We start from the raw sequence: 26,232 nt of genomic DNA on the forward strand, positions 1-26,232 counted from the left end.
TGTGTGTGTGTGTGTGTGTGTGTGTGTGTGTGTGTGTGTGTGTGTGTGTGTGTGTGTGTGACCTTGGGATAATAACAACCCCGTGTATCTGCCTTCTTCCCTGCTACAATGAGCTTCATCCTGTATCTGAGGCCTGGGAGACAAAAGGATGACCAAAGCGAGACAGGCTATTAATGTAGATGAGTTGCCCATTGCATACTTACACCTAGAGGCACTAATGCAAAATTCTATACTCAAGCATTTAGACATTGGCAAAAAATGTCTTACGCATAAGAGGTTAAGGCTAAACTTCAGCTGATATTTGGCTGTCAGGGAGAGGGAAACCAAAATATAAAGTAAGGTTGTGGTTGCAGGACATTTTCTCACTATAAGTATGTGCAATGTCCAGTCAGTAATGAATCTGTCATGGACTTTTGATTCATTAATTGCTTTATTTTTAATGCTAATTACTGCCACTAACACTTTTTAACTGAAATTCATCAAACCTTATACATGAGTGCACATGAACAGAAACGTACAAATTCATCTATAGGGTAGGGAATGTGTTAGGATGGGATATGGCTCCGCTCCACCACCTCTCTGCTGCTCTGCCTCCTGACACTAGTGGCATTTGGGAGGGATTATGGGAAAATGTCACACCAGCGAAATTACTGTATATCTTCTCTCCTCCCCATGCCTCACTTCACTTCACCTCTTCTCTGGCTTTTACTTGAGGAGAACACAGCCTAATCATAGCCAACAGGCCTAATGGTACTCTGGTAGAAACAGTGCACTGATACAAAATTAAATGTCAATTTACAAAAGCTTATTATAGTGCTAATCTTTACCTTAATACGTGTTACTATGAATCTTAAAAAACAAACAGTATACTTTTCACAGACAAGAGCCGAGTCACTTATTTTTATGTTAATTTGTGCTTAAATCATTTATAAGAAGTTTCTATAAATGTTTGGCTGCAGGCAAAATCTCACCTGGATAGCTGTGTGTTAGGCTCAGTCTATAGTCCAGTTTCACTATGTAATTATTTTTAACTCTCCTTCTAAGACACTAATAATAAGATTTAATTTTTCTTGTATTTAATTATTATTTTTATTAACTCTGGGCAAAAATGTCAAGCAGCCATCGGTATCTTTCCACAGTACTCTTCATGGGGCTGTTGATGTTAAGGTCAGCAAGTTGTGCCTCTCGTGCAGGAGAGGCATCTTGACCTTTTAGCTGAGTTGCTTCAGAAAAGCAAACGAATGGGGCTCTGCAATGACCAGTGAGCTACTAAGATGCAGTGTGTGGCTGAATCTGTGAGAAAGATTTACATGAGAAATGAAAAAAAAAGAAGATCATGGATCTTTGTTATGGTTGCTGTATTACTTTCAAACGCAATAGTTTTTTGTTTTTGATCACATTTAGTCACGCATTCATATCTGTATTTACCTGCTCCAAAAGCACCTGCGGATTCCAGTCCTGTCATGATACATCCCACTGGAAGAGCTCTTACTGAAATAAAAAGCACTTAGACACCCACTGAAGCGCTCACACCCACACATATGCACACAGAAACCAATATTAACAATATTATACTTAATCTAATATCTATTTGCCATGCTAATTAAAAGGTACTGACTCACTGGTATGTACAAGCATAAAGCAGAACTAACCGGACAAAGGAGTATTTAAAAAAACAAAGGAATTTTTTTGGTTTTAAGTCTAACCATAATTTATGAGAACACACTACAGTTATGACCTTAAACACAGTTTCTCCACATCTATTAGTGCTTGGATGTCCAGTGGCGGATCTATGACAGGATTGTGATTTCTTCCTTCAGCTGATTGAATCTGAATCTGAGCGAGAAAGTGAATTAGTGGTATTTAAAACTCTTTTTTTTTAACCAACAAAGTGCTTAAATAAAGGCAAATCAATCATTCTGCATCTGTGTTTGTTTTGCATAACACTGAGCTATACAGATAGAAAGATTATGTGAATTCAGCCAACACATATGCTACAGAGACATCAGATTGATGTGCTTTTGATTGGATTTTGACTGATTGAAAATTTGGGAAAGGGAACTAAAGAGGAAGAGAAGTTCAAAGAAATGCACGTGACAAAAATCAGAATAGCTGCTCTAGATAGCTTTAGGTGTTTTTCTCACTAGTTTCACTCCACTACAAAGACGTCCCTTTTAATTTGTCTTCTGTACGACAGGCCAGAACTTGATGCTTCAAGTGTAGTCTATATTTCCATGTCCCACATGTTTTTAATTCAACCCCATGTGGCAGCAGACAGCTACAGCTTATAGATTTGGTGCTGTAAAGCTCAGTGTAGCACCTTTTCAGAGCCGATGTAATGCCCATAACCCCTTAAAAGTACCAGTGGGGCCGCTCAGTAACCACCGGAATGTGTGCAGCTGGATGCTTTTGAAAAAGCATCCATGCTCCATGAATCATCTCTTGTCAAATAAAGCAAAACATATTTGTTGATGACACATCACTGATAGTAGCCATTGTTAAGAACCCCCACAATAGTTATTTACTGGGAGGAAAAACTGTTCTATTTGCCCTTTAAAAATAGGTGTTTGGCTATGCCATTATAATTTTTTTGTTTCTTTGTTTGTTTATTTATTTATTTTCATTCAGGGAAATGCTCCTGTTCTCATCATAAACTTGCCTTCCTCGCTTTCGCTCTGCAGAGTCAGTTCTGTTTTTTTCACTAAGTTATGATAAACTAACACAGATTCATCCGAGGGCCTCCGACTGAATGCAGAAACTCATCTGTCATGCATCCATTACTCTCATCATCTCTCTCTCCATCACTCCATCACAGCTCTGCAGGTCTGATGGGCTGGGAGGTATAGACATCCATCCAGAACAAAGCACCAAGTGTTTTCTCCAGTTCTTTCAGTGTAAACACACAGTTGTCCTCCCTCCTGCTGTCCTTTGTGTCTATTAAAGTAGCAAATCACTTCTCTGTCCCTCTCCTTGTTCCTATCAATCTTTTCTCCTTCTTCTTTCCACTGCAGGGTAAAAACTGATTCCTTAGACTCTACTTACAACGCTTACAATAGTTATATGCGCATGTTTGTGCTTCTGTGTGTGTGCATGCACTTTCATATTATAAACATTGGCTTTGCTATCAGACAGACAGATGCTCGATCATGACTCAAGTCCAATGCTAAACTTGGTAAAATGACGGCAATAAAAAGAAAGCACGGCGAATTAAGAAAAAGTTGCAAGGCACATCTTCATGAGTCATTTCACATGTTAGTGTTATCTTATCCCTCTTGAAGATGTGTGTGAGTATATTCTTGTGTTTTCATTACATCAATAAGTAACATGTGAATTCATGCGTGATAGTGTTTGCTTTTCCCAAGCGTACATTTTGTACCTTTTCTGTATCCCCCTGAATCACTTCACTGATTTTACAGTCTTGAAATGCCATTTGTCAAAAAAGCCTGAACCTTGCAGAATTGTATGTTTGTATATATGTCAGTCAATATTAGAAACAAATAAATGTAATCCAATCTATGTTCATTCTGTTGAAATAAATGCCATTGTAGGGTAAAGGACTCTTTATTGAGGACTATTTATTGGTTCACTTACTGTGTACCTTTAATACTTGTAACAGTAACCAATAATGACCAAGTGTTCAGTCAGTCCAAAAACAAGATGGAAAAAAAAAAAAAGAAAATCAACGAGAAGGCAATATTTTGGCAATTTCAAATACAGGTTTTTGCCTCATTGTTTTATGTCAAACAAGCTGTCAAGCTAGGTCGTAATTTCACACCTATCCCATCATGGGTTTTGCTTTCATGCCAGCAATCGTTTTGCAAGGACGGGTGAACTTGCAGAAAATAAAAGTTTTCTCACCAAATTATACCATTTCAGCGGATTCAGTCATCTGCATCATTGAAATGTTGCTCACTGAATATCATGAAGAAAATAAACTCCATACCTCAGATGAATGAGAGAGGTGGAAAATAAAATATCACTGCTGTCATCTATATTCCTCTATGGAAGGAGTCACACTTTCTATAGTTTTTGTGCATGCTGCTGTGAAATCTCGTGTTTTTTCTCTTTTATTTTATTGTATCTCTATAGCACCTTTCTGTGTGTTTATAGAACACACGACACACTTTGTGTTCAGTTGACCCAGAGTGAATAAAGCATCCACTCTGCCATATTGTTTGACCCCAGATATGTTGGAGCTTCAGCTCGGTGATGTTTCTATTGCTCAGCTCTGTTCCTTATTTCTCTCTTGCCTCCATCCCCATTTTATTTGAAGTGGATGACTGCTTTTAGCCTCACTTAATCCGTTTTTTGTGTGTATGTGTGTGTGAGAGAGAGAAAGTGAAGTCTTAAGGAGTTGTGTTGCTTTATGGTGCACAAACATACTAGGAAAATGTCAAAAATCTTTAAATGCAGACTCAATTTTGAGACATATTTCCTTTTTATCATCATTTCAGACATTACTCTAACATCGCTATCATAAGCGCAACAATTTGTTTCTAATCATTCTAATCCTTTGTATCATCGTCTCAGCTTCCCACCTTCTCCAGCTCCTTCGTGATCTTCTTACATATGATCTGATATGATCTGATGTCATGCATGTCAAAATGTACAGTGGTGAAAAGCCAGTTAGAAGTCATTGGTTATATCAGTTTTAGATGCAGAGTTCACAATAGTGAAATCATGTTTGTCATTGTCTGAATTACTTATTTCATCAATGTTTTAAACCATTTTACTCATATTTTTTCATTTATGTCTTCTACTCCTATCCTAATGCTATCATTTCCACAGTCGGCCTCATTATCTGCCCGCTCGCTCTGTTGCTTTTAAGCCGCTTTTTTTTTTTTTTTAGCAAATCCTGAAGTGATAGCACTCTGTGTTGCATTTTTGCTCCATTGAGATCTAATGAGAATAGCAGGTGGATAAACTAATCACTGGTTTATTAGTTTTTCTCTGCTGATTACACTCTTTCCCTCTCACACAAACACAAACGGGCTGCACACAAAACAGCACTGAAATATTAACATGCAAACACCCAAACTTATACAGTGCCCAAGGAGGATTTAGTCACCTTAGGGTGAACTGTAGGACAAGTAAAGAATTAACCAGTAATGCTGGGATAAGAGCTAAAATAAAATAAAATTTCACTTCTTTATATTTCTCATCAAATGATTTTTTTAAATAGTCCTGATCAATAGTTTTTCTTTGAACATTGGCTGCTTTTTCACTTATTTTAAGGCTAGTCCTCATATCTGAATATTTTCGGATGAACAAAAGCTCCAAAGCCGTGCGATGTCCTTCAAGAAGTCTAGACAACTATTCCTGAAGACTACTTAAAAGAAAACGAGAAATCTGGCAGACAAATAGTTCAGACTATGCTGAATAATAAAGGCAGTTATACCAAATAAGACTTTCAAGCTTTTTAAAGTTGTACAAGCTTTGTTTTTGTTTTTTTCTTATATCAATTTCCATGCAAGTTTGCATGTTTCAATAAAGCTCTGCGCCTGTTTCCAATTTTCCAACCCAGCTTTCAGCATACTTTTTGCATGTGACTATAATGATTGTGTGTAACTCAAAATTGTGCACAAACACTTCCGATATAGATAGAAGTCTGAAGCCACTGCAGCGCTTCAAATTTCCAATTTATATTTTATCATTCTCTAGGCTTTTAGTTCAGGTTTAACTTCCCCATCACAACCAACCCTCCCTATGATAGCAGAGAGTGTATTCAAAAACAGAGTGATAAGAGAAAGAGGACAGAGAGAAAGAAACATAAGATGTTTGAGTACTGAAGTAAATGTAGAGTGTGTTTGAAGGATGCACATGCTTGTGTGTTTCTGTAACTTAGAGAGAGTGCATGGGGAAATTACAGACAGAAGAATTTGTTTGTGTGCGTGCATGTGTGTGTGCATGCGTGTGTGTACATCTGAGTGGATCTGCCAAGTCATCTCACTTGTTTAATGTCAGGGCAGGTCTCTGACCTCTACAGTAAGTGTCTGGTTGTGTAATGTGAATCTGGTAGTGGAAGAATAGATTTACACACCCACCTTTTTCTCTCTCACACACGCTTTCACAGAGCACAGTTGTGTATCATGACTTTAGAGGGCATTGCATTGAATCATATTCATATCCTGAAGACTTAGAGTAACTGTAACAATACCTAGTACCTGACTGACCTCAGCCTACTGTGAATGTAACCTTAAACTGACTTTGAAATGCCCTCACCTTAAAATGTAATGATTTACATACTGTCAGCCCATTAATGTGTCTGTGCAAACAACATTTTTATGTCTTACACACGTGACAAAGATAGTTTCACAAGTAAATCAACACACATTTAAATGTTAATATTGTTAATATTTTGTTTGACCTTATTGTGATAGCTACATGGCAAAATAATATTGGATAATTTGTGGCTGGTTAACACACATAGACATATGAACTGACACTGTGACACCTTCATTAGCGATAAGGTATGAAGGTACATTTGTTGGACATGGACACACACTCACACATCTGCACGGACGAGCATCCTCATTAGCATCATGGCAAAAAAAAATAGTCCACCCATCCTGTTTGTTATTCAGTGGCAAGAGCATGATTGCAAATCAGGAGGCAATTTTTCCAGCAGACTCTTGTTCGTCCACCAGCTTAATCCTGTGCCTACACTTTGAATCTCTGAGTATCGTGGATGGGGATTTGATTGGTCAATTTTGTTCACTTTTGGTTGTATCATGGCAGAAGCTGGAGTGGCAGTTCTCAGTGTTATCAGACATAATTGCAGTGCAGTCTGTTGACAGTTGGTCACTGATATCAACCCTTTCATCAAGCTGTAAAAAAACAGAGAAAAAGAAACACAACAATACAGTTTAAAGAAGGCTCGGTTTACTCACCTTAAATCGGGGTACTCAAACTAATCACACAGAAACTTTAATCAGCTTTAATGGGGTTTAATGATCATGTTCAGAGCAGAACACTGACCTTTGAAGAGGTGGAAGTGAATAGATAATTTTTCTGTAGAGCTTGGTAAATTAGTACAAATGGTGAAGAATGATATTGCAAATCAGCCATTGGATGAAAAAAAACCTGCTAAAAGTAAAAGTCAGTGATCATTTTTCATACATTTATTTATGTAAACACACACACACAGATAAACTTAACATAGCACTATGTTACAATAATATACTGTTTATTAATGATGAATGTAGTCACTCTTGTATCACCATGTTGACTGGCACCATACTAGCTTTTTGAAACAATTTGCGATGAGTGAAATGTGTGAATCTGATGGTGGAATAATAAATAAATAATAACAATAATAATAGGGAAATAATAACAACATTATAATAAGACATACTCATGTTGTCGTAGCTTACCAGTTATAAGGTAAACCTCATAATTGCTTACATGACCTTACTGTAAACATACCCTGCTTTATGTCCCCTTTGACTGTAATTAGAAGCATAATTTAAAAATAACACCAGATTTTGCTAAATAAGACTTTAAATATCGACTGAGACCAGTGACTTGTTTTTCTTTGTTTGCTCATAACCAAAGCAGGCATACTCTGCTGACCATTAGAAAAAAACAGATTTAACATGCTTCGTTTGTTCTAATCGACTTCCATCTTTTACATACAGTCTGTTGTTAGATTGTATATCACAGTACAACAATATCATTATCCAATTGGAAAAGTGTCATGAGGGTATCAGATTAAGGCTGACTCCTGGTTCGGATACAGTACAATACACAGCTCAATCTTAATGAGCATGGTGCGATACAGTGTAATGGTCTAGGTCACCTCAGCATCTACTGGCCCATTTAATGAAAGTTTGACTGAGAGTATGTTTCACTGGTCTATTGTTTGGCTGTGTAAACATCCAGTAATTGCACCCTGCAACGGGGGAATAGTACCACCGGGCTGAAAATTACCGATCAGCAAATGCGGGATAATGGCCGTGTGAACATGTGTGTATTTTTTCCTCTTTGTAGTTATGAGGAAACGTATATTTGTGTATTCATAGACACACAATCATGCATGTGCTATCTGCAAGTGTGCACACTTGTGTGGTTATGTCTTGCGTGCATTGATGTTTGCGTGCGTGTGAACGCTCTCCTTTGTTCACTTACAGTGTGTGTATAATACGCTGTGCACGTGCATGAGTGCACGCCCTTTTCTGGGTGTGTAAATAAATGAACACCTGTCTGTCAGCCTAATGCCCTATTCGATTATGCCTCCGATTCTGTGTGTTCAGCTAATTGCAAGGACTTGTGCTGGCGTTTGTGTTTTCCTTACCCTGGCAAATCGCTCTGTGGCCCTGCACACTAATGTTCCCCTTCAACAACCTCACCCATGCAAACTTCACAAACACATATCTGCAAGCACACAGTCTCTCCCAGTTGACATTTTCTACATTTTAATTTTCACGTGGCCATACTTATCCAGATCAAATTACAAAAAGAGAGCAAAGTGTAAAAACACTCTACTATTGTAATCTGCTCTAAAAAAACGACTTATTTAAGCATGCAGCAGAAACATTTATTGGACAGCGATACACTGAGAGAACAAAGAAAATAACCAGCATAAACACCATCGTTCTTACTGTATCTGAATGCTCCTTGGATACAGTTCTTTTATATGAAGTATAGATGAAGCGCACTGTCTAACCCGAAAATCGTTAAGGATTTTGATGACAATCTTGCTGTTCACCATACTTTAATTAATTACTGTAACATTACTTAGTCTCTACAGACTCTTAATCTTAATTTTTGCTATTTTAGTTTCATAAAAAACTTACAAAATAAAGTTATATTTGTGATTTGTTAGTTTCAAACTATACATTCATCACTAGCCGTTTTCCCATCATTATTTGTTTCTCTGTTCCATGCAAGGTGAGCTGGTCTCACTCACCAATGCTCATTCTTCTTACTTAATTCTTTGCTCGGTCCTATTCAACCTCCTGAGCCCCAGACTCCCAGCTGGAAGATGCCATAGAGAAAGCATATTGATTTTTCTTGTCATCTGATGGTTGCTGCATGAAACAAAGAAAGGAAAAAAACCTCCAGACAGAGAGAAGGAGAGCGATACACAGGTGTGGCGGTATGTGGAGACAAAGGGAAGGAAAGGAGCTCGAGAAAAACCACACGTAGCTCCAACTGTAGAGATGAGCTGGAGAAAAGTAGTAATCTTTTCATTCTTATGTCCATACTTATTATTATCTGCATTGGATTTTCCTGCTCGTATTCATGGTCTCCTATTTTGTGCTCCTATCTCCATTTCTTCCTGTCTTTGTATGGAATTAATGGCTCACTTTTCTGTTTTCATGAATAGAGGTGAAATGTGATTACGAGAGCCATTTCCATTTGCCCATCAGTAACCGCGGAGCAGAAGGCAAGAAGTAGGGGGATGGTGACACACTATAAGGTGTTTTTATTGTAGCTGACTCACGGCAGATTTTTTTGCTTCTCTTTATTTCTGCATTGGCTTCATTTTAGGCTCAGTCCATCTATCTCTATCCATTCATTTGTCAGCTCAGCTGTTATGGGCTTCAACCTTTCTCTTCCCCCACCTTTCATTGATCCCATTTGCTGGAGCTGTGGCTTTTGTTTGGTTCTTCCAGGTCTACACAGAGAATTTTTTAGCAGGCGAGAAGAATGTGGGCAAAACACATTATATTGCCTAGAGCCATTAAAGGCCAGGGGAGAACACAAACGTTCTGATTCTGTAGAAAGTGCTGTGGTTTTAAAAGGTCCATGTCAACTGCTCCTAAGGCCACGTGGTCTTTTACAGTATGTTTTTTTATTGATTTTTATTGGCTAACTAGAAAATCCACACACTTACAGATATGAGTTTCATGTGATTACCTCAGGGCTGTCTCAATCGAGCCAGAATTACTTTTGTGGAAATTTTGTACGATTATATGTTACTTTGCACATGTTTGTACATGAGATGTGATTCATATGTTGTTTCTTTTTTCAATTTCGGTTGTCATGTATTCTAATAATAATGAACAACAAAGAAGAAATCAATTATGAGTTGGAGCATTTCAGGGATGTAATATATATTGATTCCTCATTTAAACTGAAGGGGAATAGGTGCATCCTAATGATCCTAATACGGGCATCTGATAGCGGGATAAAGCACAACGTATGCTGTTTGAAAGTTCCTGTTTCTGTTGGACGAGGACAAGGGCATCCCGAAACTTTCCCACGTATTTCTACCTTACCTCTCGATATAGGGACGTTTCCAGGGTGACTCTACGCAGAGTCACACTCATTACGAATCGGGCCATATGCTCAGCCCAAGAGTCAGCACAGGTGCGTGGCAATCACCGATCATACTGCATGCTGCTGGGAATAAGGAACAAAAAATGTCAGAACAAAAAGTGACACTTGAGGTTTGTTCACATTCAATTAACTCGTTAATGTTAAACAAACAAACAGAAAACTGACTTAGAACATGAAGTAGGGCATGAACCTGACTGCGTGCCATCTGAGCACCCTGGGAGAGCGTCTGAAGTCCACACTGGCTGACACATTTTAGTTCAGTCATCTTAACTAGATCTAAATAAGCTGATGCAAGTATCTTGTAATATTATATAACTTGACCATGATGATTTAACCTACTGAGGTAAACATTATGTTGATATAAATATGTTTACAATACATACACCATAAATTATTGTCCCTGTTTATCAGTACCACCTTTTGCACATGAGGTGAATCTTCCTCCGTGGCTATGTACCAAAGAGAAACATAAATGTAACTTTGCAGCGTTCACATCAGCAGTGCTGGCTATTTTCTCTGGATAGCATCTTAATTAAGTTGCACTTAATTAAAGGAGCTGCCATTGAACTAAGAGCCACTGTTTGTGCATCTCTCACATGCAGCTTATTCGGGCATCTGCTTGTCTATCGAACTGCTGAAGTCTTTTTTTCTTTTTCTTTTTTATTTACCTTGGGTAGTACACTCTGTGCTGAGGAGCACTTTTTTTACACACACAGATTGATGCAAAAAGCATAAAATAACACCTCTCTTAGTTCAGTTCTGGGGAAAATAATACTTACTCACACTTAAGTATCTACATTTTTTACCACTCTTTTAGGCTTTTGACAGCCATTGGCAGTCAACAGGAAAATATTAAAATGAAAAAGACAGGAAGAAGATAGTCTGGTCTACTAAAATGCTAAATAATTTGATCTTCAGTGTTGAAGAGAATATCATTTGCTCCCCAAACCAATAGCCAACCTTATTCAGGTCCTTCATAGTAACTGCTTTTTCTCTCTTCTCTCTCCTACACTACCCCTTCCCTCTGCCCTCCCTCTGTCTTAACACAGTGATGAAGATTGATGTTCAGGTCCTAATTAGCATCTGCTTTAGTATGCACACTGCCAGTTTGTCCATTCCTGACCCTCGAATCAGTTAACAGACATGACAGGCCTTGTCCAATCAGATTAAGGCCAGAGGGACAGACTTCCTGTGTGGAGCTGTCACTCTAGATGCACTGTGGGCACCGCTGATGGATGTGATCTGGACTAGGAGACCCAAATCATTTCAAAATTGTGTAAAACATCATGCATCGTATTAGGTTGTGCAGACAGATGAATAAGATTAACTACAACACCACGACAGTGTGCTGTAAACGCCCTCAAATGGGATAGAAGTGGTAATAAATGAAAGTGACATGATGTGACAGCTTGTTGATCTTAAACCATAAACATTTTAGTCCTGGTTGAATTTGCAACACTTTTGAAAACAGGTGTCAGGCTCTGAATGTGTTTCAATATTGCAACCGTCAATTTGTGGATCTCTTTGCATTACTTAACTTCTCCAACTCATTTATTTCCCCTCATATAGCATCAGCCAATCAGTGTGAAATTCAACATTGTCAAGCATATTGTGTTATAGTGTGTGTGTGTCTGTGTGTGTGTGTGTGTGAATACTGTCTATCAATGGCCATGATGGGATTTCAGACTGAAGTTCAACTGTCTCATGAGACCTAGACATGAAAAGAGAGAGAGATGAAGAGAGGTTTAAAAAAAAAGAAAGAAATCCTTTGATAGTCCTTGTATTTTCATGTGTTGTACTCTTCTATCACACTTTGCCTCCCTCAAATGTATGTGCGTGTGTGTGTGTGTGCATGTTCGTGTATGTGTGTGTGCATCAAAGCCCTACCATCACACAGCAGTCTTTTCCTTTGTCCCAGTTATATCACTCTGTCTCTGCCTCCGCCCTTCCTTCCCTTGCCACCTGCCTTTTTCATAGTCATGTCATACTGCTCTCCTGCCATACCTAGTGATTCCATTGAAAATATTTCACTGCAACACACCCCCGCATGCCTCAAGAAATGGCAAAGTAACCTCTCTAACCAGGAACATGAAACTCTGTGCTGCAGCAGTGACACCTAATTTATTCCCCTACCCACTGGTGTGTCATATCAAAAACACACAGCCTGGGTATAAAAGAGCAAAGTCCACAAATTGTTCTGTGTGGCATTTATTACCACACAAAGCAAAAAAATAATAAAAACGTAACATAAAGAATATGGCACATAAGTGGCAACATATCGTGGTGCAGATTCCTTAAAAGCTGTGTGGGTATTTAATGTGGCTTTTGCAGTTATGTTGGTACCGCGTCTTTGATCCGTTTTTACTTTTCCAGGCTGCTGTTTCCATCCTGCTGTTTCACATCATTGGCACGTTGCCTTGTGGTGCATCTACCAGGGCTATGGCTCTCATTAGCACCTGTGTTGACATGACTGGCATCTCATCTGTTGTTTTCCTCTTTCTCCATCTTTTTTCTTTTTTCCTATTTTTCCTTTCCTGTCAGCTTCCTCTCGCTTGTTGTACTCAAAGTTGCCCCCAAATGCTCAGTGTTTCCCCCCCTAACTTTCACTCCTTATCCTCCCTCGCGGTTTCGCTTCTCTATCCTTCTCCCTTCTGCTCTGTTCCTCTCACTGTCTCTCCCTACCAGGGGTTTTTAATTAATGGTCGAGCCATGATGCTTATCTTATCAGCAGATCACTCTGCTTTCTATTAACTACACTGACAGAACTGGGAGGCTGTAGGGGGATGGATGACACACACTCTCATACACATACAGTGACATAGCATATAGTCAGATACATATATATGGCGTCAGTACACAGAAGTATAGACACAAATGAATATATATGCACTTGCCATTACACTCATGCACACAAACAGACATGGAAGCAACAAGGGCCTCATAAACACACATCATGATGCTATCTTAATCTTGCCACACACCCTTACACACATAAACAAACTGCCCTGATGGTATCTCACTGTGTGATTTAAGGAACGTTGTTTGGGGGTCTCTCCTCCTAAATCCCCTAAATGCCTTGGGAATCCCTCCCTCTTCCTCCTTCTCTCTATCTGTCCTCTACCTCCCTCCTTCAGTCCTGCTTTCCAGCTGAATGAACACTTATCATTCGGCAGATAAACAGCCGTCCATGCTGGAGCTTGCTTTATCTTTGAGAGCCATGTTTACTCCCTGTGAATGCTCTGCTTTCCACAGATGTTTCATAGAGTGCATTCACTTGATCCGACAGAGATGAGCGCTGTGTCGAGGCTTCATTTTCTGCAGCAAAAACTATGGATGCACACACAATCTTCTACCCTATCAGGTTTAACTCCCCAGGCAGGTCAATTGTCCCATATTTACCACATTTTCATGTTTGGGTCGGCTGAGCTAAGAGGCACAATAAATCAGCAGTTTGCACGATAGCTTGATGGGGATTACGGTGAGACACAGTTTGCCACAGAACAGTAAGCATGAAGCCAGAAACAACAAAATCAATCCTCAAACATCATGATCGATGGGAGCCGCAAAATTTCAACATAGGTTTTCGTCAGATCGCATTGAGAGTTGGCAGTTTTCTGAAAGCACAGAGAGAAAGAAGCAACAGAGAAACAGTTTACAAAGTGATTATTGGAGAAAACATTACGGTGGATTGAGGCGGCACATGCTCGTGCACGAGTGTAGACATATCCAGTCGCCCACACTTTCACGCACACTCATAATTTCCTCATTTGGGGGGCCATAGCAAAACAATTATCAGAGGGGGATAATACAATAAAGGAGACCATTTCCTGTGTATTACCGAGGGACAAAACATTTATTTCACTTTGTCTAGTGTGTTCATGAGAGTATAAACTTCCAGTGGTGGAAAGTATAGGAAATAACTGAAACTGCAGACAGCAAGCAGGCAGCAGAAATGCTGTCCTGTGCAGTTAGCAACACTTTTTGATTCTTTTTTATAAGCTTTCTAAAAATTTCTCTGCATGCATCGCTTCATGCTTCTGCCGAAATCCTCTTTATTTGTATTAACTCGTATTGTGTCGCATCCATACAAATGTACAAATAAGCTGCTGCCCTTCAGCTTGACCTTCAAAATGATAATCCCTAGCATCTTCACATTTGCTGGTTACCTCTCAAAAAATTGTCACACATGGTTGCTATGACAATGCTCCAAATCATCCATCTGAAATAACTCAAAAGGTTTCAAAGATTTACTGTTATTCTAAGGAAATCCAGCTTGTCTTTTATTACGCTAAAATGCTAATACCATTTGTGGTTGATTTTGATCCATTTATTAAAGTTTTCATGATTGCCACGTGCTTAGCTTTGTGGCCTTATCTTTACTTTCTCTCATTTCCTGCACTTGTGTTGGATGGAAATGACGATATTTCAGCAAATTAGGCATTCAGCAGGTGATCTGTGTCATTTTTGTTCCACTGTGTTGCTTAGTTTCTAAAGCCTTCTCCCATTAGAAGTGAGTTTTCTTGTACTGAAAACAGAGCAGAGTGGATTTTGACATTTAAATCTCTCTTTCATTCATGCTCTGCCTTTGGATCCATCTGACTTTCTCTTTATATCCCGCATTAACGTTGACATGCATGGTTGAATATCTGTGGCTGAAAAAAAGTCTCTGATTTTATTGAACTACTTTTAGGTAATATTTTCATTTCAGTGAGAAACTTTGTTAACCTGCTGAAGGAATAAAAGTGTCTCTGTATGTCATTCTGCAGAGAGTTTGGGTGGAGAGATCCAGAGTTGCCAGAGGTGATCCAGATGTTACAGCACCAGTTCCCATCGGTGCAGTCCAATGCTGCAGCCTACCTACAGCATCTCTGTTTTGGAGACAACAAGATCAAAGCTGAGGTTTGTGTATACGTGTGCGTACATGTATGTCCTTGTCTGTGTCTATCAGTGTGTTGCGCAGGTTTAGTATCACATGAGAATTTGATTAAAATCAGTGTTGCAAAGAAGGGAATGATTGTAACTTTTATAATGAAAGCCATCAAAATATGTGTTTGAAAAAACAGGTGAATAATTTGTGACTAGAAGATGCTGTCAAACCTATTCAGAGGAATGCTTTTGAGAAATAATGCAATAGCTAACCAGTTTCACACTGATGTTCTGCTTGATAAAGCTTGCCACAATCACCATTCTTAAGATGTGCATTCTACTGACTTGTATTTATTGAGGTAATGAAGCTCAATTAGTGCCGAAGCAGCAGGTTTGCCTCTCAAAACTAATTTTGCGGTGAAGCCCCTTTGAAACACTCTAATAAACCCTTTAATAAAGCTAGTGGCAATCTAAAACAGTGGCATTGGCACATGCAGATGCATTCAAATCTGCATCTCTTCCTTCAACAGACACAAATTCACACACCCCTCCACAGTCTACAGTACCTCTGAATCAATTTACAAGTACACGCGGTTGAGAACATTGACATTTTTTTTCTATATGAAATTAATTTCAGTGGAAGCAGTCAATAGCTGCAACTGCAGCCTAATGAAAAGTGATCCCATATAACTGTAATGCTCATTCATGCACAGATGTAAAGTGATGTGTGTCAGCACAATGTGTGCACATATGCAAATAGACATAACACAATACAAAACAGAAAAATTAATATTAACCTTCTGCAAATCAAAGGCAATTAAACATGTAAACATGCACGCGGCTAATTTTCATTCACATCGACCCACTTACCCACCCACACAAAGACACACGCAGGGATACAGAAATGCAATCACACTTCCATACAAAAACATCACACTTGATTCCTCTCCCTTCCCCTCACCCATGCAGCTCTGAAAGAAACCTAAGTGCTCGTGTCTTTTATAATGGATCCAATTATGCCTGAATAGAGGTGTCCAACAATGGTGAAAAAACATTGCGTTGACAGCGAAATCTTTGGCCTGGCTTCATCAAGTCTGTTTCATTGTCATGCTTTGGGTCCAAGGCGTGGCCAAACACTGTTTACACAAAAAGAGAATTCAGCCTGTACTTTGGATCACATCAAACAAAAACACACTTATATTCTCTGCAAACACGAGATACATTTCCACTTTTCCACATGTGCACAATGCACATGACAGCAATGCAGTGTGTGAAATATGATGCAATAAGAAACACAGTGAGATGTGCCTTAAGCTGTATTTCTTAAATAGTCTTTAATGAAAAACAAAGTTGATTGACGATCACTAAGCCAGATATGGGACATTAATTTGGTTAAAGATCCATTTGCTATATTGAAGCCAAATAGTGTAGTGTTTTTGTACACACACACACACACACACACACACACACACACACACACAAACACACACGCATGTACACACGCACACACATATAGATATAGATAGAAAGACAGAGATATAGATAGATATAATATGATATCATGCAGGACTATGGATGAGTAGATGACCAGCATCCACACTGATCAAGAAACACCTGGTAGCTCAATGTTATAACATCAGTAGAGGACAGCTAGCTACCATTAAAGCTGGAGATCCAGAGTCTACAGTACAATGGGAAGAATAGTGAGCTGTATGAACATAATAAGCCAACTCTGATAGAAGAGAGCAGTGTAACTGAACCTGATAATACCTGCAGTAACAGAGGAAACTACTGATTGTGGCCAGACTCAAGTTAGCCACCAAACCAAGGGCACAACTCCCCCAGTTCACTGACAAAGTCCTATCAGAGGAGATTATTGCAGATGTGACCACTGCTCTGCTCACCATCCACACTACTCGTATCACAGAGCTATTAGATACCCCTGCCTCAGTAATCCTAGAAGGACTTGGGTATATGATCAAGAATGCGTGTAGAGAAAGCCCTTTGTGGAGAAGAAGGCTGGAATTTAAAATCAGAAAAGCTCAAAGGATATTAGTTGGTTAAGTGAAGTGTAGAAAGGCATCATGAGAAAAGTATAAGATGAGGCTCTGGAAACTGCCAAACGAATGTTACAGCTCTGGCTGAAGAGCCACCAGATACCACCAGAGACGCAGGAGGAAAAATATGAGTGGCCTTTTCCAACGATGCTACCAGGATGTTCTCTTAGTTGCAAGAGAATAATAGGAAAGACTAGGATAACAACTAGGACAGACCTACCAGAGCTGAAGATGTTCTCCCAGAAGAATATCTGGGAGAAAAAGGTGCACATAACACCAGCACCTAGAGCAAGAGCCAGTCAGCATCACAAAGGCAGACATTCCTCAATGAGTTGTTGTTGGAGGAATGAAGACCTGGACGGCACCAGGACTTAGCACGATCTACACCTGGTGGACGAAAAAGAAGAACACCACTCCATAAACGCGTGGCAGTACAAATTGAAGTAGTGGGACTACTAACAGCAGGTACTCATCTGGACTGGAATTATAGCAACACACACGAATCACATGAGGCACATGAGTTAATACATGAGCACAGCCTAGGGCGTAGTAGGGCATTGTAAATTACACCAAAGAACCAGCTCCTGGATAACACAGCACTACACTAGGACTGTAAGACCAGATAGACCAGCCTGAGCTTTGACTACAAGAAAGACTACAGCTCAATGCCACACACATAGAGACTGGAGTGTTTGGCACCGTACAAAGCTAATAGCACAATAATAATGTTAGTCAGGAACTGGGACTGTGGGAGACCACTGGAGACCAAGTCCAAGGGAATTGCATAAGTCACTATCAAGAGGTGATGCACTGCCCCTACTCTTCATCACCCTCTCATGATCCACAACACGTAAAATCACTATATTAGTTTGTTTGGGTTTTTTTTTGGTCAGCTGTCCTTTAAAGGTCCGCTTTTTCTAACATTTGACCACTTTAAGACATACTACTTGTAATGTGTGTGGCCATCATGTGTATTTCAAGTTTCGATCCAAATCGTTTTTTAAACCATACCTTTGTACCTCTGGGTTTGAGCTTGATTTCAGTAAACTACACCCATATTGATACAGACCTGAATGAGACTCTGTTAATTACTTAAGTACAGCCAAAATCCCAGTACAGTTTTTGTTTGTAACTTATGTGAATGCAAATTTTGTCAGATAACACTGAAATTGCAGGAATCGAGATTTCAGTTCAGAGTAACTGCTTGGTAAATATGTTGAGTATGTTAATTTTTTCCCCCTGTATGTTCTGTTGTCTGACAACAGGGACATGACAATATGTACATGAAAAGACTGTTTGGAGTTAAAGATGTTTGTTTATAGTAAATTCGGCTGTAATAAAATATAAGACGAGCGTAGTAGAGAGTCAGAGAGAAGCAAACGGTTAAGTCTTAAAGTTTCTATAGTTCATAGTTAGCGTTTAGCATTACATTTTTTCCAGAGCTGATTACATTAGTGCCTTTAAAGAATAGCAAGATTGTATTAGTATTTCATCAAGTTTTTAGTTCAGGAGAACATAAAAGTATTAGTTTGGTTAGTTCAAGGTTTTTTTCCGCATCACCATACAGCCATTATTTGATATTTTACCAGAGCCATTACGTTTGTCACATTCAACCTACCAGGCTCCACTTACAAACACACACACAGACACAAAGTTTACCTTGGAGAAACTGGGATTTGCTGGGTGCCTCTGGTGTTTAACATATTAGTCTGATTCAAAAATAACGTGTTAAAATACCAGTCACGCACACAAAATAAACTCATGAGGCAGAAAGCGGTCCTCTGCCAGCTGAAATTACCTTTTAGAGTTCAGTGGCTTTAACCAGAACAACAGTCGTCCTTGTCAAAGAAGCTCTGTGAGCTTTAAAAATGCTTTAAATACAAACTAATTGGGAGTTTTGTTGTTGTTGTTGTTACGAGATGTTTTGCTGCTGAACCTCCAGAGCAGTATTTTCAACATCCATATTAGCAGCATACTATGGTATGGTCGGGTAACTATGGACAACTTTTAGCTCAACTCATATTGGTTACATAATGTTTTACATAGAAACAGAGGAAAATTCTTACTTCCTCCAGGTTTTCATAACTCATATTTTTTTTCCTTTCATCTCATAATATTATAAAAACTAATTTTCATGATAAATCAATTCATTTCAATCAAAGGTAAATATAAAATAAATGATCATAACTGTCACTGCTTCATAATTACTATTAGTATCATTATGATTAGCTTGGATGTTTAATAACATTTTTTTTTGTTGTCAGTTATGTATCTTTTCTCATCTTCAGAGTTGTAAGAAAGTGACTTTTTTCTTTCATTTTAAACAAGCGAGAGTTTAAAATGTCTGTATGACTATCTTTGCTTTATTACAAAGGCTTCCAAACACATGAAGTGGCATTAAATTGTCAATTGTATTCTCTCCTGCTTATCAGCAGACAAAAAGAAAAATGTGTTATTAACGCTTTGAAGCAAAGACAAAGACCAGCAGGGGCGCACGTTGATTAGCATTACTTCAATCCAGTTACACACATGGGCTTTTTTTATGACCCGGTCTGTGCCTGTATTTCAAAAGAGAGGTGAGGTTTCATTTGATGGAGTTTTGTCCATGACAGTCCCTTCTTCTCTTTAACCACAGGAAACATAATGGCACTGCTAACTTCCTGGATTTTTGTCCACATTATTTGTTCATTTCGACTTCTCCAATCACCCAGCAGGGAAGTAGACAGGTCTATATCAGGATGAGTGCGTTGCATGATTAGAAGTGTAATTTTATGTGTCGGTGAATTCAAATTAACAATCAGAAGAAACGTTTATTTGCAGAGTAGTGCCAGGATTTTAGTGCAAGGGGAAAATTCCTGTCTTTTTTTTTTTTGTATTTCGCCTTTACTTCACATTTCCTGTCATAATTTTTTTTAGCTCACATGTACGTCACATTTTCATAGGAACTCACCCAATTACGTTAGCAATATTACATGTATGTCACATGGATGGATTTGTGTTTGTTTGTAGGATTATCTGATACCAGAATATCCTGACAGGAGTAGTAGGATATAAATTTCGTTAACAATTAAGGTCACGGTTTTGTTTGTTTTCAATGTTGAAGGTTAGATTGTGTAACAAAGACACAGTTTATACATTCTATTTTCTGCTTCTCAAATTTGGCAGACTACTAAAGGACAATGAGCTGTGAATGTTTTAGCGAGTTACATTTTTTTTTGTGCTCCCTAATTTACTTCAAAGCTCTGTATTGATTTTCTTTTTCCAGAAATTATACTGGCTATTAAATTCAAAAAGTTGAAATCACAGCTTTTTATAACTGTCTATTCATTTTATATTGTCTAATCTGTGTGTGTCACTCCAAAATCACTACTGGCATTTAGGAAATTAAAAGCTTCTCTAACAAAATAATAACTACTTAATTTTGTATTGTTGTAGCAGGTGATTTAAGACATTACTCGACAGCACTAAGATTTCTTCTTTTTGGCTATAGTGAAAAGGAACCTTGTGATTTTTTTTGTCATTTGAAATATTATTGCATTAAGTTGTGATTTCCTGCCTCACTTTATATACATATAAAGTTTTAGAAGCATTGTTTTAGAAAGATAATGTACAGGAAGTCCTGCATTGTAGTATTTACTTGGTTCTTGAGACATACAGTGACATGTATGTGAAAGTAAATGCTTTTTGCAGCTATTTGGTATGACTCTGGATTAAGAGGCTTATATTCTCGTATTTTCAGTCACAGTGAGCAGCTGAATACAGCCACAGTATGGTTCCTATTCATTGCTAAAGACATAATCTGTAGCAGCAAATACAAGTGGAAAGATAGAAACAGAAACCAGAAAAAATAAGTTTTTAGAAAGAAAGAAGAAAAATATTGGCGAAAAAACAAGAAAATATTTCCCTATGATATCTTGGAACTGGTACATAAGATGACACACTGTTTTGTTTCTTGGTCGATGACATTTATATGTGCTTGTGTACAAATGTTTCAACACAGGTATGAGTGGACATTTTAGATTAGATGTGTCAGTGTGAGCATGTTTTAATTTACAGTTATATGCATGGATATTTTTCTTTTTCCTACACAAATACTGCGAGCAGGAAAGAGAAGTCAGATATAGAGAAAGTGAAAGAGAGAGAGAGAGGCTGTGTTTCGTGTGTGTCTGTGTTTGATAAGGTAGATGGAGGTCTGGCTGCAGCCTAGACTGCAGAGGCAGCTTGCCAAATTCATCTTCAGCATCATTTATAGCATCTTTAGACACATACACAGTACAAATGCTGTATCATCCACACGCATAACTAAATTCACACCTACAACCAGTTATACGCTGTATATTTCCCACAGAGTGAATTAAAACAGAACCATTGACATGGCAGCTAATAGATTTCCTTTGGGTATGCAAAACACAGGCTCACAGTCTCAATCTGAGCTTTAGTTACATCAGTAATTCATTTTGGGTTGCAGCCATATCAATATCCATTTATCCAACAAGCAGCTTGATGGGGGACGAATGTGACCCCTGACTCTTTGTCATTTCTCAGCCTCAAAAGAATCAGGCTTTAGATTTTTAGGCCGTGAACTCTACAAATGCTGTAAATATCTGTTCAGTAGACATGAATGTGGAAGATGAGAAATGCAGCAAATGATTCTTAATGATGCTGCAGAAGTAGTATATGTTTCTGTCCCTCTTCACAGCGTATTTTCCACTTAGCTTTTCCCCTTATGTACATTTAGGTTAATAAGTTGGTTTTAAATCGAACTGTATGTACGTGTAGTTAAAGTGCAGACTTTCTTCAAGGGATTTAGCAAGAACCTATGGATATCACTAAACGCTGTGTTTCCTCCTTTGAGATGCTCTGCCACTGCCAAGCCTTTACTGCAGCTACCTTCAAATACTGCTTGTACAGATTCAGTGGGTTCAGTTCAGGCACTGATCATTGAAGGCTACTGCATGTCTTTGCCTTAAGAAACTCTTGTGTTGCTTTTGGAGCATATTTTTGGCCATTATCTATTAGATGTTTTCTGTCATAGTTTAATGCATTTCTGTTACTGACTATAACGAGTTGTTATCTGTTAACATTCATAAAGGCATCTTTTGAGCCAACTTTAAAGACTTTGAGAGTCTTTGAAAACATCCTTGACTTGGTTAGAGGTTGTGAAGGATTTTTCTTAACCAAGGAAAGAATTCTGCAATCAACCACTGTATTTGCCATCTGTGGACTTCCAAGCCTGTTGATGTTGTTGAACTGGCTGGTGCATTCCTTTTGAAAATGGTTGCAGTTCCTATACAGTTAATCGAATACTTTGATTAAAACCGTTGAAGTAAAGCTGAAAGACGCTTTAATCACATTTTGATTTTCTAACCTAACTGTAAGTGTTGCAAAAGTACCAGCAACATACTTTAATTAAAAATATTTTACTCTATAATTCACTCTAATTTTTAAAGAATGTGTTAACATTTTATAAGGGTTCTATTAAGTTACCTAACAGAGCCACCCTCTGTTATTTGCTCTCAAAAAGTATCCTTCAAATTTAATATACATCTGCTTTAAGGTAGTTTTATTAAGTCCTGGGCACAACCTAATTAATAACACATACATTGCTGCTGTGAGGAATAGTGTTTGCTCTGTTTTCTCTGTTAGCTACCTCGTCATACAACAAAGCCTCCAGTATATTTGTTACAGTACATTTTCACAGCTGTGAATTTTTATGCTGATAACTCTATGAGAATTAGCTGTGTCCCTGCCTCAGAACAATATTAGGTAGCCATAGGTTAATGGTTTATTTGGCCCAGTTTAAAATTCTCAAGAGGGAAATGTTAGCCCTGGGCCAAAAACTCAATTAACCAAAGGTTGGAAGGCTCTAAATTGCAGTTAGCCCTAGGCTAAGTGTCAAGTGAAGACAACACAACCCCTTGTATGTGTGTATGCTTGCCTCTGTGTGTGAATACATAAACAGTTAAAAGGTGTGACACATCTCCTCTCTGTCTGCACACTCACATGCACCCTGTCTGGAGCTAGTGGTTAATGCTGAAGTTCCATATGTGGTTAGTCATAAACGCTTGTTAAGCTTCACGTGACACCGTCTCAGGTGCGTGACACCCATGTATCCCACTGCCGGCTTTCATGCTGGCAGCATCTCTGATTCTCACAATCTCAGCTGTCACCACTGCTAACTGTTACCACGGAAAAACTGTCGCTATGGGTTACCAATAGCCGTGTCCACCGCAGAAGAGCGTGAGACAAAGACAAATCAATCAGCGCTTCTAATCTTCTTTACATGAGGAGCAGGCACAGAGGTATTGCCAAGCCTTGTATGTAGCTCAGAGGCAATACAAAGTGGAATAACAGATTAAGTGTGACATAAACACAAACAGGGAGAGGTGCACGAATTAGCATGGGGAAGGAAAAGGGGAACAGGAGGATGGGAAGAAGAGCAGAGGTGGGGACTAGAGGGCGTAAGAGGGGCAGCAAATCAGGTTGAGGAAATTGTATGGCCAATCTAGCAAGGTTATTTTGCCATTCACTGCCTTCCTTAATCCATTTTAATTGAATAGATAAGCAAAGTCATTTTGCTCGATAAACTCCTGCTGTGTCATGAAACACCCACATCCTCTTTGCCCTCCATTTCTCATGCTTTCTCTTTCTTGTGTCACCCTCACTCTCGCTTTCTCTCTTCTTATGTGCATCTTTATTATCATTGGTTATTGCTTGCGCTTGTGTGCACACCTATTTTTGACTTAATCATGCTAAAAGTATGAGTGCGAGTGTGCGAGAGCCAAAAAATGAAACAAAAAAAAGCCTTGGAAGTCCATTCATGTCTTATTGCTCATCTGCGTAGTAAAATCCATCCATTTGGTGCTTCACATTGAAGCAGGCATTACTAATGAAGTATTTTCTATATTTAATGTCCCATGTTTAGAGGGGAACGAGCTGAAAAATATTAAAGGGTTTCAAAAAGTCTGAATATGCATCTAACTGTGAAAAACTGGAGTTATCTGGTTGAGTAAGTCTGTCAGTTGCAGTGCTCAAGAGATTAAATAAAAGTGGAAGCATGAGGGACACACTCTCTCTCCCTCTCGTTTTCTCTCTCTCTGTCTCACACACTAGTTGCTCCATCCTTGTTTCGACTAGTCTCCTGGAGATCTCAGCAGCCTGTTTCTAGTGATTAGCGCAACACCCCTGTCGACTGGACCAAACACAGGCTGATTTAAGCTCTTTGGCCCCCTAAGGCTGATGAAGATCCCTGCAGTGGAGAAGTGATGTGGGAGGTTTAAAAACCACCAGCATAGGGAGAGAGCAATATGTGTCGCGCCATGGGGGGAAAGCATTATGTGTAACGCCAGAGTGCCCTCATTGTGATCCCTACTGGGCTAACAGTCCTGACTGCCTCGCCCTCTCACAGAATCGAGATATAATCATAAATCTAAACTGATTGACTTTGTTTATTTCTCAAACTGTGGCTAAGCATGTTTCTCTTCATGTGTATTTACAAGGCAAAAATAGTAGCAGACACAAGGCAAGCAGTGTAGCTGGGTACAGATTTGCTGTGCAGTTAGGTGAGTCGTCATGTACAGTTTAAAGAAGTGTTCAATTAATTTAATTTTTCCCTGCTATGCCTGCCTTTTGGTGGCTGAAATACACATTTAAAATAAATCAAGGTAACAGATGCATGGTTTTGGAATGTGTGTGTTACACGCCTTCTTAAAAAGGATAAACAACCACTAGTCACTGAATCTGTGGAGGCTGCCATGATTGCCTTTCATCTTTTAGTCATTAAGATAAAAATTTAACGTTAGTTTTCCAATTCATAAGTGAACTGTTCATGCATATCAATTATCATATGCAAAAAAAAAATGTGATAAAAGGAAACAAAAACCTAAGAAGGGAGGGCAACCACACAGAAAACCTGCCGGGTAACGTGCAGATTCTATAACATACAGGCACACACAAGCAAGCTTATTCTTCCCTAATCAGTGTAATTAAGTGTCATTTTTTGTTAAAGCCCCGTCATTAGTATATTTAATTAGCCCACATTGTGCTGTTAATCTGATTGGCAGGACTGACAGACACTGGAGGCTGTATACACACATGCGCACACAAACACACATTATACACACTGTGTACGAAGTAGCTACTTGCATAGATAAATAACCAGCCATCAGGAGTACAAGATATTAAAATTTCAGCATTGAAAAAAATATTCTCTACAATACTTCTTGCTGCTGATTTTTATTAATATATATATTATTCATTTACGACAGATTTGATTGATTCGATTTCTTTGATACTCAGATCCGCAGACAGGGAGGCATCCAGCTGCTCGTTGATCTACTGGACCACAGGATGAGTGAGGTCCATCGCAGCGCCTGCGGAGCCTTGAGAAACCTGGTGTATGGCAAGGCCAATGATGAGAACAAAGTAACCCTGAAGAACTGCGGGGGGATTCCTGCCTTGGTCCGCCTGCTGAGGAAGACCGGAGATGTGGAAATCAGAGAGCTAGTCACAGGTACGCTGTCTGTGACAATTTTTTACTTCAGCTCCTAGCATGTACCGTATATCAGTTATTTTCCAGCATGGCTCTGTTTATGGCCTCGGGAGAGATTTTAATGGAATATGTTTGTGTGTGTGTGTGTGTGTGTGTGTGCAATTCCCATGTTTATGTGAATGTGTGGATAGAATTTGATATGTGAGGATGCAAGGATCTTTCAAGCTGCTCTACATACCACACACCTACACTAAAGCTGCTTTAGGAAAGAATCTTTCAGCCAGCAAAAGGAAAAAAATTAAACTTTCTTTCTGTCTTTTCTTGGTATTGATATTGTATGTGTCTTTCATTCGTTCGTCTAATTGTGGTTTTACTTCTTATTTAGTGACTTAAGTGGTCTCGGTTGGCCATGACAGCGCCCGCAACCGTTTTGGCTTAGTGAATGTAGTTCTTCATACAGTCAAGTTTTAGTGAATTAGTGTTTGTCAGAAAACTTTACTATTCACCAAACCAAGGCTGTTCATCTTCTTTACT

At 38.8% G+C, this 26,232-nt stretch overlaps 1 protein-coding gene across 4 annotated transcripts in view; it reads left to right on the forward strand.

Moving 5' to 3' along the window:
- The window catches only part of ctnnd2a (catenin (cadherin-associated protein), delta 2a), a 255,957-nt gene that overhangs the window by 161,890 nt on the left and 67,835 nt on the right, over window positions 1-26,232 (forward strand). For all 4 annotated transcript variants that reach the window (XM_013915545.1, XM_013915542.1, XM_013915547.1 and 1 more), the window contains exons 13-14: window positions 15,051-15,183; window positions 25,506-25,719. In XM_013915545.1, the coding sequence (XP_013770999.1) occupies window positions 15,051-15,183; window positions 25,506-25,719 (347 nt within the window). The remainder of the gene's footprint in view (window positions 1-15,050; window positions 15,184-25,505; window positions 25,720-26,232) is intronic.

The sequence above is a fragment of the Pundamilia nyererei genome, unplaced genomic scaffold (assembly GCF_000239375.1).
Source record: "Pundamilia nyererei isolate P.nyererei 1_Seehausen unplaced genomic scaffold, PunNye1.0 scaffold00007, whole genome shotgun sequence".
NCBI classification, from domain to species: Eukaryota; Metazoa; Chordata; class Actinopteri; order Cichliformes; family Cichlidae; genus Pundamilia; species Pundamilia nyererei.